The 12,404-nt window shown below is 38.1% G+C and overlaps 1 protein-coding gene across 4 annotated transcripts in view; it reads left to right on the forward strand.

Annotated features, from left to right (window-relative positions):
* Ano5 (anoctamin 5) overlaps positions 1 to 12,404 on the forward strand; it is an 86,697-nt gene that overhangs the window by 7,212 nt on the left and 67,081 nt on the right. For all 4 annotated transcript variants that reach the window (XM_021168193.2, XM_029480216.1, XM_029480214.1 and 1 more), the window contains exons 2-3: positions 955 to 998; positions 9,343 to 9,396. In XM_021168193.2, coding sequence (XP_021023852.2) covers positions 955 to 998; positions 9,343 to 9,396 — 98 coding nt within the window. The remainder of the gene's footprint in view (positions 1 to 954; positions 999 to 9,342; positions 9,397 to 12,404) is intronic.

Raw genomic sequence — 12,404 nt, forward strand, 5'->3', positions numbered from 1 at the left:
GCTACACAGAGAAACCCTGTCTCGAAAAACCAAAAAAAAAAAAAAAAGAAATGAACAACTATGGCTAACAACAAAGAATGACTGCCATCACATCCTGTTAAAAGAGCTATGCGGATGTGGACTGCCTCTTTCTCTCATAATGCTTAATGCTATTGTTCTCAACCATTTAAGCATAAATATCAGTGAATCGCACAACCAGTAAAGAGGTTGGAGCTTCCTAAGTCACTATCAACTGTGGGGGTTTTGTGGGTTGTATTGGTTCTTAAATTGTGGTAGTTTTATATTTTCTATATTACTGGTGTATGTGCTAACCCTTCCTGGAGTTATGTTTGTTGGAGATGGTCTGTAAATAGAAACAACATTTTATATCATTCCTATTCGGCTATTTGTCCAAAAAAATATTGTTGTATAGGAAGCTATTGACTTGAGAGATATTTCTCAGTGTATTTTCAAGTTGAAGTCCTTAGAGATTAAGAATCAATTCCACATGTGACAGTCTTCAGTGGCTGCAACTTGCTGTGAATGTGTGTACACATGACTAAACACTTGACCATCATAAAGATATCAAAGTGCTTTGAGAGTGACTTTGTCTGCTTTAAAAGTGATAGCACTCTGGAAAATAAAGAAAATAATATGATCTCACACACAAAGAGAACAACTAAGTGAATGTCCATGGTTCCCACAAGATGATCTTTTGGAGGATTTGACTGGCTTGATGAGTACAATGATCATAGCTACATTTGTTTCCTAGTGATTGAGATTATTAATTTTTTTTATAATCGTCAATTTTTTAGAGAGAAACAGAACAGCCTTTAAAGGCTGATTTGAACAGACTAGCTCCTGGTACTTTTTTTCTTTGAATTTTGTTGGGTTGCTTAATTTCTGTTTCTTCCTTGTGTAGACTTTTGAACATGACTAGTCAGCATGATAGATTTCTTTTCTTATTTCTTCTAGGCTTAACAGCCAGAGAAATAGACTATGCATTCCAACAGAGTGAGGTAAGTCGAATGTCTGTGTATTAGCTTCACAATATACATAAAGTACAAATATTAAGTCAAGTTTAGCCCCTCAGACCTGTAGCTGCCTCAGACTCTACATATCCACTCCTATAATGCACTGTTCTCTCTGTTCTATGACTTGCTCATCTTGTAATGTGAGTCAAATTCCATGTCTCACTTACTATTGCATATAACATGAAGTGTCTATTGCAGTGGCGATTAATGCTACTCAAATTGCCCTGGTGACAGTGGCACGTGTTCCTTGCTACCTGCCCCAGTGTTCTGAGTTCCCAAATGAAACACACACACACACAAAGAGAGAGAGAGAGAGAGAGAGAGAGAGAGAGAGAGAGAAGAACGTTCTATTTTAATAGGACTTAAACAGCTCAATAACTGGGCCATTCCCAAACTTCCACATTGCTAACACACACACACACCCAATACTCATATTCCTGAGTAATTACTTACTAAAATTTGTATTCCATCTTTGCTACACTAGACCCCATTGGGGGGTGTATGCCCTGGGGCCATTCTTCTCTGGCTCTTACATGATTAGCATGCTCTCTCTCTTCTGTAGCTCTCAAGCCTGGATCTTATTCCTTTCCCAGAATGGTGATTCATATCCTTCTTCTCTTTTGGTCCCTTTGCCTGCAAATAGTAAAATCCTGCCTCTGTCTTCCTGTCCAGTCATTGGCCACCAGCAACTTTATTTACCAATCAGAACCAACTAGGGGCAGGGAACCTTCGCATATTACATGTGGATTCCCATGCAATTTTGGGAACCCAAATAACATAATGCAAGCATTAGACCAAATTCACAACATTTCCCCCCTTTTGTTCATTAAAAGGGCCTTTTCTCTCAGATATACAACTAACATAGTTATAACAGTTATTAAACTATAAGGTATTATATACATTAATAATTTCCAGTCTATCTATTTTGTCAATTTAGGTAGATTATTCTAACCCTATAATAACTTGATCAGTTTACCATTTTATACCTGAATTATGTTTTGATTTTAACTTGCATTACCATGAGAAAACCATCCTTTCAAATCTACATCATCTTCCTCAATGCTAAACAACTTAAGGTTGATTATGATATTATAACTAGCCTTTAACCCCATCAAGAATCGAGAATGAATTAAATACGACCTGAATATATAAGAAGCACAAAACCATAGTTTCCAAAACATAAACAATTTGCAAAGACAGCTGACTATCTGGACAGCTCCTATTCCTCAAAACATTGGAGCATCTGTGTTCAGCATTCTGCCCCAGAACCATCTGACAGACCTTAAGTGTAGCAGGAATTATAAAGGACTAGCTTATTCTGTATTGGCAGAGCTAAGCTGTCAACTATCCCACATTGCATGTCCTTTCAGGGACAGTATTTTCTTTTCTTTTCTTTCTTTTTTTTTTTTTTTTTTTTGGCTATGGATGAATTAGGGCAATCCTTGCCCAATGGCTACCTTGCCACAACTGGAGCAACTCTATATGGAGGTTATGATGCTCAATATCTTCTTTGAAACATGAACTGTGTATTATCAAGAGCAGACATGTGTCCTAGTCAAAATCTAATAATAATAAAATGATGTTAGATGCCATATTTTGTGGAATTCTGATGCTTGTGAAGACTATCCATATAAAGTATTTATGAATTGTCAAACCTTGACTACTCTTGCTATTTCTATTTGAATAATATTGAAAACATTTTATTATAATTAAATCAGAATCACTTGCATTACTTAATTATCCTAAATAGTTTGTAATAGCAGCTATAGAAGGACTGGGTGAAAACCTTGTATTCTTAAATGAGTTGCATAGGCACAATGCCTATCTAAGAGTAACAATATTAATTTCAAATTTTGTATCAATATATAAACATTTATACCGATGAAAACTTTAAAACTGTATCAATATATAAATTCTGTGCCAATGTAAGAAATTATAACTTCAATTTTAAATCAAATATAAAGATATTTACCAATATAAGATTATGGCTATACAATGCTTTAAGAATAATTTTAGTAGTACATCCCATATATCTAACTTCTTATAATATTACTTTATCCCCCTTTTTGCCTTCAACATCCTTCCTTTTACCTAGTAAAGAAATGATAGAGAAGGGGAAAGGAAAGACAGAAATCTCTAAGTCTGAGCTCTCTATTTAAAATGTTTCCACTGTGTTCAAAATTATGACAATTTCCAAATTATTCCTTAAAATGACAATCTATCTATAATCTATAAAATAAATATAACCAGACACTCAAACCTAAGGAATTGGCATGATGACTCATTATGGCTTCTCCCTGCTGAATTGGGGTGATGAATTATTTTTAAGGGGAGGAGAGGGATAGAAAAATTGGGGAAAATTGGTTAGACTTAAGAAAGCTAGATTTACCATCAGTCATCCATTTTCTGTATGCTTAGAAGGCTCAGGGCTTGACTGAAGTTCTGATTGGATCTGTCTGAGAGGCTGGATGAACTGAGTTCACTGGGAATCAGCAGCTACTCCTGAAGCAGTTCAAGTCTTTTGAAACAGCATCGGGAGGCAGAGAGCTGGAACAGCAGGTTATTTCAGTATCACCACGGATGAAACTTGTCAGAGCTGCACATTCTTCAATATATGTATCTTACAATCAAAATTTTAGTACTGTTAAGATATTCATATAGCTTGTACAAAGTGGAAAGATCAGTTAAGGATGGCATTTTTGCTCCTTTGAGCAGGTGAAAGACAGCTGTCTTTTTTTATGAGTTGGTTTGATCAATAACCCATTGTAATAAATCTTTATTCATGCCTTGTAAAGGATGGGACGATGAATCTTAAGGATTCCATATCCAACAAGATCTGTTGTCTAATTTTAGCTGAAGTTTTGCTAGAGACATTTTTATGTCTAAGTAAGTTACATTGCTGTTCCCATGTGGAGGAATCAGTAAATCATGTTACCTGAACTGTTTGATCTTCTCAAAGGTCGAATCTTCCTGTTTGATTTTTTTTTTTGTCTTTAGCCAAGATCTTCAGGGGGTCTTCCCCATCATGTCTCATTCATATTGCTTTGAAATGGATCCAAAGCCTTTTCCTCTTTCCTATTAACACAGATACAGAACCTCTCTCCAAAAATAGCATGTCCTTGTTCCAGCAACCAAAATCATCAAAACTGTAGATTGATCCAAATTAGAAGTCTCCTTTCTCTTTAGACATGCTCTATTTTGTCCTCTCTCTCAGAGGATTTTTAACATCATAAGCACCAAGTTTATAAACATGCATATTTTGACAATTAAAACAATTCAAAGGAATTAAAGCAATCTAAGAAATTATTATTATCCATTGAGGAAGTGCTTCTCCACTGTCCCTGCCTTGTTCTTGCATGATTAACTATTTTTTTTAAAAATGAAGCTACTTTAAAAAGATTTATTTGGGGCTGGTGAGATGGCTCAGTGGGTAAGAGCACCCGACTGCTCTTCCGAAGGTCCGGAGTTCAAATCCCAGCAACCACATGGTGGCTCAAAACCATCCATAACAAGATCTGACTCCCTCTTCTGGAGTGTCTGAAGACAGCTACAGTGTACTTTCATATAATCAATAAATAAATCTTTAAAAAAAAAAAGATTTATTTATTTTATGTATATGAGTACACTATAGCTGTCTTCACACACACCAGAAGAGGGTGGGTGTCCATTACAGATGTTTGTGAGCCACCATGTGATTGCTGGGAATTGAACTCAGGACCTCTGATCTTTCAGTCAGTGCTCTTAACCTCTAATCTTTCAGTCAGTGCTCTTTCAGTTAGTGCTCTCAACCACTGAGCCATCTCTCCAGCCCCACATGATTAAGTCTTAATAGTGAGATCAAAGCCTAAATTTCTGGAATTTGAGATAAAGTTATTCTCTCTAACCCCTGCCTTGACCTACATGAGATTAAAAGGCTTCAACTTTTCATCAATATATACTTAAATTCTGCCTTCTGTGGAGATTAATATCTCTGTGTGTATATATATATATATATATATATATATCACCTTTCTCTTTATAAGAGTTAATTGACATGAGAAAATCTAAACTATTATTATTATCCTTCACTATGCTCTGCCTTGTTCTTACATGATTAATTTTTAATAATGAGACCAAGGCCTAAGTTTATTTATTAATCTATGTATACATATGCATATACATATACATATACAGGGTATTTATCTTTCTCTTTATATAACTTGAATTAACATCCTTTCCTATGTATTTAACTTCAATTAAATTCCCTTCTACTTACAGTATAAGCCTATTATCAGGCTATTAATTTGTCATACCAGGCTTAGCAGTCCCATAATTCCTGTGGAGCTTACCTTCAAAGAACCCAGTTGCCTGCCCTGGTGTAGATTTTTTAAAATTTTCTTTAAAGCGTTTTCTACTTTCTATATTTAAAAGTAATTAAAACAATGTTCACTCATTCTCCCTTCTGTCCTTAATACAATGCAAATCCCTTTATTCCTATTTTATTCAGGCCTGTTCTCTTCAGCCTGCTTTATATCAGCAGGAGCACTCAGCATCTGTGGCTCGAGCTCTCTCCAGCAGCCCAGAACACTGAGAAAGCATCTAGCTGAATCATTAGTCCACCACCCACATCCTAGTCTCAAACCACAAATCACAGAATTATGCACATCAATTCAGCACACCTTTTGTCCTAGTTCCAAACCGGTGAGGCTTGGGCAGGAACCACACAGGGCTCTGCTCTGCTCAGCTCAGCTTGGCTGAGAAGCCAATTCACTCCACCTCCTAATATTATAGCATGTTATGTGCTTTCTGTTTGGTAATTTCCAATTAATTTTTAATAGTGAGTTCAAGCCCAGCAAATTGTTGCAGTAAGCGATTAATACTACTCAAATTGCCTCTGTAGCAGCATACATTCCGCATTACCCACCCAATATTCTGAGTTCCTGAATGAAAGACAAACACACACACACACACACACACACACACACACACACACACACACACTACACACATAGAGACTTTTATTTTAATATGCCTTGAACAGCTCAATGGCTGGGCCATTCCTAAACTTCCACATGGCTAATGCCTCCCCTTAGATACTCTTGAGTTATTACTTACTAAAATATATATTCCATCTTTGCTACCCTAGACCCAATGCCCCACCCCCCTCACCCCCTCACCCCCTCACCCCCTCACCCGGGGGCTGCTTTTCCCCAGCTCTTACATGATTGGTATGCTCTTTCTTCTGCAGCTCTCAAGCCTGGATCTTATTCCTTTCCCAGCATGGCTATATTCCTCCTTCTTCTCTCTTGGTCCCCTTGCCCTCAAATCCTAAAGTCCCTCCTCTGTCTCCCTGCCCATTCATTGGCTGCCAGCAACTTTATTTACCAGTTAGAACCAACTGGGGGCAGGGATCCTCATCATCTTACATATGGATTCTCATGCAATTTTGGGAACCTAAACAACATAATGAAAGTGTTAGACCAAATCCACAAACAAGTCTCACTCAAGAAAACCCACACTTTGAATCGGCTGGCTGTTGGATGAATGCTTGATTTGAGAGTTCCACAAGTTCTAAAATTACTTTAAATACTAAATTTTTAAACAGAGAGGAACAAGAAACTATGGTCTTATTGGAGAGCAAGCATAAGTTTGAATTGATCTTAAAATAGCTTCAGATGTGCTGGAGTTCAATCTGCAAGACAATAACTTTCAGCCAATCACAGTGGGGATGTGTAATGCTGGTTTGTGTATGACATCTGTTTATGTAATGGTTGTTCACATGAAATATGTTCTCATCAAGGGCTATCTATGTACGGTTCAATTGACTCAGGAGTGAGGAAAATTGCTGAACTAAAACACTGAAATCAAATACAGTTGGTCTCTGTATCTGTAAGTCCCAAATTTGTGCAGTCAATCAACAGCAGTTTGGAGGGGGGAAATGTGACTTTGTCCTATAACAGCTTATTATATACTTCAAACACACATGATGGAATTACACAAAGCCAAAAGAGTATTACTAGTGCTACTTACATTCAGTCTCTATGGTGACTTGTGGATTTTGTGAATGAATAAGGCTATATGTTGTTACTTGTAGAAGGTTGTGAGATCCATCCACTTAGCATTGTTGTTCCTCTTTGTATCACTTTACTTAATTGCTCAGTGGCTGGGCTCTATGAAAGGGGCACACAACATATGAAAGGAATGCCTCTGTTGAGGGAACCATAGGCTTGACCATAGTAAGAATTTTTATGCATAACAAGTCTTTGACAAGGGAAACAATGAAATACTCAGCAAAGAATTGTAAGAAAAGAAAAAAATAAATTATATCAGCTTATGTTTCAAAGAGAAGACATGATTGAAGGTTTGAGGGCCCAGTCAGAACAAATGTATCTTTTTCCTAAGGTGGTAGATAGTCAAGTTCCCAGCCAAGTTCCCTTGAGAACATTGCTGTGCGGTTCCTTCAGCCTTTCCACAGTTAACTCAACCAAGCCTTTGTGTGATGGTAGAGTGCAAGTGTAACAGGGCTCTGGGTCAAGGGAGGACAAATTAAGTTCCTTTATTGTTTGCATGATGACAACGTAGCTTCACCATTATTTATTTATTTATTTTTACAGTTTTTAAGAGGTTCCTTTTGTTTCTATTAAAGGGCATGTGTGTGTGTGTGTGTGTGTGTGTGTGTGTGTGTGTGTGTGTGTGTTCAGGTGCCCATAGAGGCCAGAAAAAAGTGTAGGAGTTACAGGTGGTGCTCAGAATGAAACTCAGGTTGTCTGAAAGAACAGCAATCACTCTTTTTTTTTTTTTTTTGGTTGTCAATTTATTTATTTATTTATTTTTAAGTAGTATTGATTTTTATTTCCTTGATGATCTTGAACAATTCTTTTTTTTTCTACAAACTTTATTTTATTTTTTTTCCAGAGGAAAGTTTCTTTTTTTTAATTTTTAATATTTTTTTATTACGTATTTTCCTCAATTACATTTCCAATGCTATCCCAAAAGTCCCCCATACCTCCCCCCACTTCCCTACCCACCCATTCCCATTCTTTTGGCCCTGGCATTACCCTGTATTGGGGCATATAAAGTTTGCAAGTCCAATGGGCCTCTCTTTCCATTGATGGCCGACTAGGCCATCTTTCGATACATACAGCAATCACTCTTAACCTCAGATCTCTCTATCTCTTTCTCCATCTCCCTCTCTTCCCCTCCTTCCTCCCTCCCTTCCTCTCCCCCCTCCTCTCTGTCATATATTTGTGAAGACTGGCAATTTAGAGTTGTCTGATAGGTTAGTTTTATTTGATATTTTCTTATATTTTGATGAGCAACTTTGATTCATTAAGTCTAACTTAAGTTTGCTGAAGTAGTTTGAATATACCTATGCGCAGCACCACCTTTGTCATCACTAAGAAGGCAGAGAGGTTACAGTTGCTTGGCATATTCCACTGTATAAGCTCTTCAGCCTAAAAGGATATTCTGGAAAGCTCCTGAAAGCTCCTTAATTCATGATAACTGTTTCTCAAGATTGATTTGCTGAGAACCAACCAGTCATAGTGGGGTGGTGGATATGACATTCCCCAAAGGAGATAACTGAGTGTCCTGTGTGAGCTGAACCTCAGATCATTTTTTGTTAGCTGGGGCCACTCCTGATACCATCCCCAGACATTCAGAAAATGGGCAGTTAAGTCCTCAGGAGCCAGTTCTGTGGTGTGTGGATCACTAACAACTGGATTGGAAGCCCATGTTCAAGAAAGAAGAAATGCTTTAGTTGCTAGTGGCTTGTGTGTACTATATACATGCACAGCTTCTTTTCTTCAATTATGCATTTTTAAAGAATGGTATGTCATCTTCAAAGCTATAAATTTTAGTAATTTCAAGCCAATGCCAAGAAGCATGAACTATCTAATCAGTGATGAGTATTCTATATCGGTCGTGCTCAGAGTCCTTAAAATAACAGATATCCTGATCCCTTTACTGTACTGTAGAAGTTTTTAACCATTTCACCTGTTGCAGATTGTCCCATGACTTAGTAGAGCTTTCGCTACAATTCCTTATCTGTCCCTTTCCCTTTCTCTGTCTCTCCCCTCTCTTTTTTCTTCCCACCCCCCACACAGACACATGCACAGATATATTCACACATGCATACATACATACATGTGTACAGACATACAACTTCAAGTACCTTTTCAGATGGGGAAATGGAGTTCAGGTTTCTTGGCTTCATGGTGTAGAATTCTACTGAAAGAACCTTGCTGTTCTTGATTTGGAGACATACATGATATATGATTGTTCTACTTGAGCCATCCTTAACAGCACTGTCTCTCCCTCTCTCTCTCACCCTGCCTTTTGCTATTGACAGACCCTGGGCTCCAAAGAGACCAGCTTTCTCATCCCTGAAGACTTACAGTCACCGGTAAGCAGAGAGCTGTACTTCTCTTCTTCACTGAACAGACACAAGTGTCCTACTATGGTCTGAACTTGGTATACTGTCACTTAAATCTCAGGTCCTTAAGTTTGCTATCTGAGAATGTATTTCTTTTGAAAAACATTATTTATTGAAGAAAAACAGTACAGCAGACATGGTAATGAGAATGGCACTTTAAGAATTCCCAGTTTTCCAGTGGCGTCATCAAAATTTCTCTGTGCTTATGAGGGTCCTAGACCCGAAACATCAGCCTTCTTATTCCATTACAGTATGCTTCACTATGAATTCATGCTTAAGAATAATCATAATTTAAATTTTAAAGAATAAACTTTGATCCAATCCAGAACTTATTAAACTTTAAGTTTTATTAAGTTTAGGTGGTTTTTTTATTTGCTAAGTAAATAATGTTGCTGTCTGAAAAGACAGAAAATGGAGTTCTGCTGACATTATCTTTGAGGGTCCTTAGTTGTGCTCAGCAGCCATGTCTACTTGGTGTCCTTTGGTTGAGACAACAACCAATTCTGAGTATCTTTCTCGTGTCCAGTGACCTCTAAGGCTGATGCTGGCCTTTTCACCCTGTAGAAAGCACCTCAGTTGTAAAATTCCTAAGGTATGGTTTCTCATGACTCAGATTGAAGAAGTAGAAAACAGAAAGTGTCCCTTGCTTTGCATCATATCCTAGGGCAATTGTGAAGCTTTATCCTTTACTGCACTAGTGTCTGGGTCATTAGTCAGTGTGCATGAAAGGACTAGGGGTTGTATTTAATCTTAAAAGTAGATGATAGTAATTTTTGCTTTACTGTCAATAACAGTGGTGTAACAGATTGAACCCATGGGGCGTTTAGACAAATGTTCTAAGCCACCTTCCCCTCCCCTGGGATTTGTGTGTGGGAGACCTCTCCCTCTTCTCCCTCCCCTTCCCTCTGCATTAACTCCAAGAGGTTTTTATGTCTCCTGTCACAAGCTCAGCAGTACTTGATTCTACCGTATAAGAGAATGTTTTAGTGAAATCTCTATAACTTGGACACACCCCATTGTGTTCCCTTTTAGTTTAATATTTTTTTATTTCTGATACTACAGGATATTTCAAATTCATCTTGTATATTTTCTGCTTAAGCCCTAGAATGAATCATTTCTCTAAAGAAGTTTTGTTTTCCATACAACCAATAATCACATAGTTAAATCTGTATCAGTCAAGATCCTTTTAGACATATTCAAAATAGAATAATTTGAAGAGAACTTGTACAGAGTGCCATAAATGTAAGAGACTCTCACCAAAGCAAGTACACTAGCCTTGAATCCAGTACTGCCCATGGAACTAGGGAATGGGGAGAGAGGGGTACTGTTTCTGGAACTCAAAATGAGAAAATCAAATACATAAGATATCTAAAATTTAAACACAAGAAAGTGAACAGACTTAGAGAAATCCTGGGTTTTGGTTGGAGTATCATTGGGCTTATTTTATTTTTCTAAAATAATTGTAAAAATGTTTTAAAATTTCAGGTCCCCTTCATTTTTCTTTAACATACCTTTCATATTCTATTTAAGCAATAATTTTCTTGCATCAATATAAGGGACAACTTTTCTGATTTTATTCTGCAAAATAGCCTTTAGTTGTGTTTAGTCTATGACACATCTGGGGTCAACTTGCATCACCTCAGAGAGCCTGAGGCTCACCATGCAATCCCTAACTATTCTCATATCTCTTGTGGAATATGTAGTCAATCCAGGGAAAACATCTATGAATAACAGTAATCCTCAAATGTCACCAAAGATTAGGAAAATCAAAGTACAGAGAGAGAAAACTTCAGACCAGCAAAAGAATGTAGTTTAAGCAATGGCTGATATCCCCATGCACCTAAGTGTTAACAGCAGTCACTCCTTTATCTACACACATAAATGTTCAGTGCTTCTGAGAATAGCAATTTCACACAGTCTTAGTTGGGGTATCTATTGCTGGAATGAAACACTGTGACCCAAAAGGAAGTTAAAGAGGAAAAGGTTTGTTTGGCTTATACTTCCATAGTTCATCATCAGAGAAAATCAAGACAGGGACTCATACAGGACAGAGACCTGGAGTCAGGAGCTGATTGATGTAGAGACTATAGAAAGATCCTATGTACTGGCTTCCTCAGCCTGCTTCTTTATAGAATGCAGGACTATAAGCCCAAAAGTGGCACCACTCACAGTGGGCTGAGCCTTCCCCTATCAGTCACTAATTAAGAAAATACTCTATAGGCTTGCCTATAGCCCAATCTTAGGGAGGTGTTTCCTCTGTTGAGGTTCCCTCCAGATAACTCTCTAGCTGTCAACGTGACATAAGAAAACCAGCCACACACCAACCATCACTAGCTGCTTAGGCCTTCCCATCGTTGAAGCAAACTCTTCCTATGAATTACTGAGTTCCTTTAATGATAATTTATGTAATTACTTACCATTTCATTTTTATCAAATATGAGTAATGTGGGCCTTTGAATGCCATAAGTTTGATACATAGAAGTGGAAAGTTCAATCTTGTATCCCGGGTCCCTCAAAGACCAGTCTGCTCAGGAGAACACACGGGCAGAAGAAACAACATAGCTTCTGGGATAGGGTCCCTTTTGGGCTTACATCTTCAGCCAGGAGGCAAAACTAAGCTCCAGAACCCTGTGCACTTTCCCCGCCAGAGGAGAGTTGGCCTCCAGGGAGGACTCTGACAGTGGGACCAGGTGAGGATACCATCTTGTATCGTGGTCCCTCAGAGACCAGTCTGCACAGGAGAGCACTCGGGCGGCAAGAACAACATAGCTTCTGGGACAGGGTGCCTTTTGGGCCTTCATCTTCAGCCAGGAGGAAGAGCTGAGCTCCAGACCTCTGTGCACCATCCCTGCAAGAGGAGAGCTTGCCTGCAGAGTGTACTCTGACCACTGAGACTCAGGAGAAAGTTGGACTCCCAGGAGTACTAACAGAGGCTAAAAGAATAAAAGTAGGAATAAGCTCCAGCCAGAGACAGCTAT

Source organism: Mus caroli, chromosome 7, assembly GCF_900094665.2.
Source record: "Mus caroli chromosome 7, CAROLI_EIJ_v1.1, whole genome shotgun sequence".
NCBI lineage: Eukaryota > Metazoa > Chordata > Mammalia > Rodentia > Muridae > Mus > Mus caroli.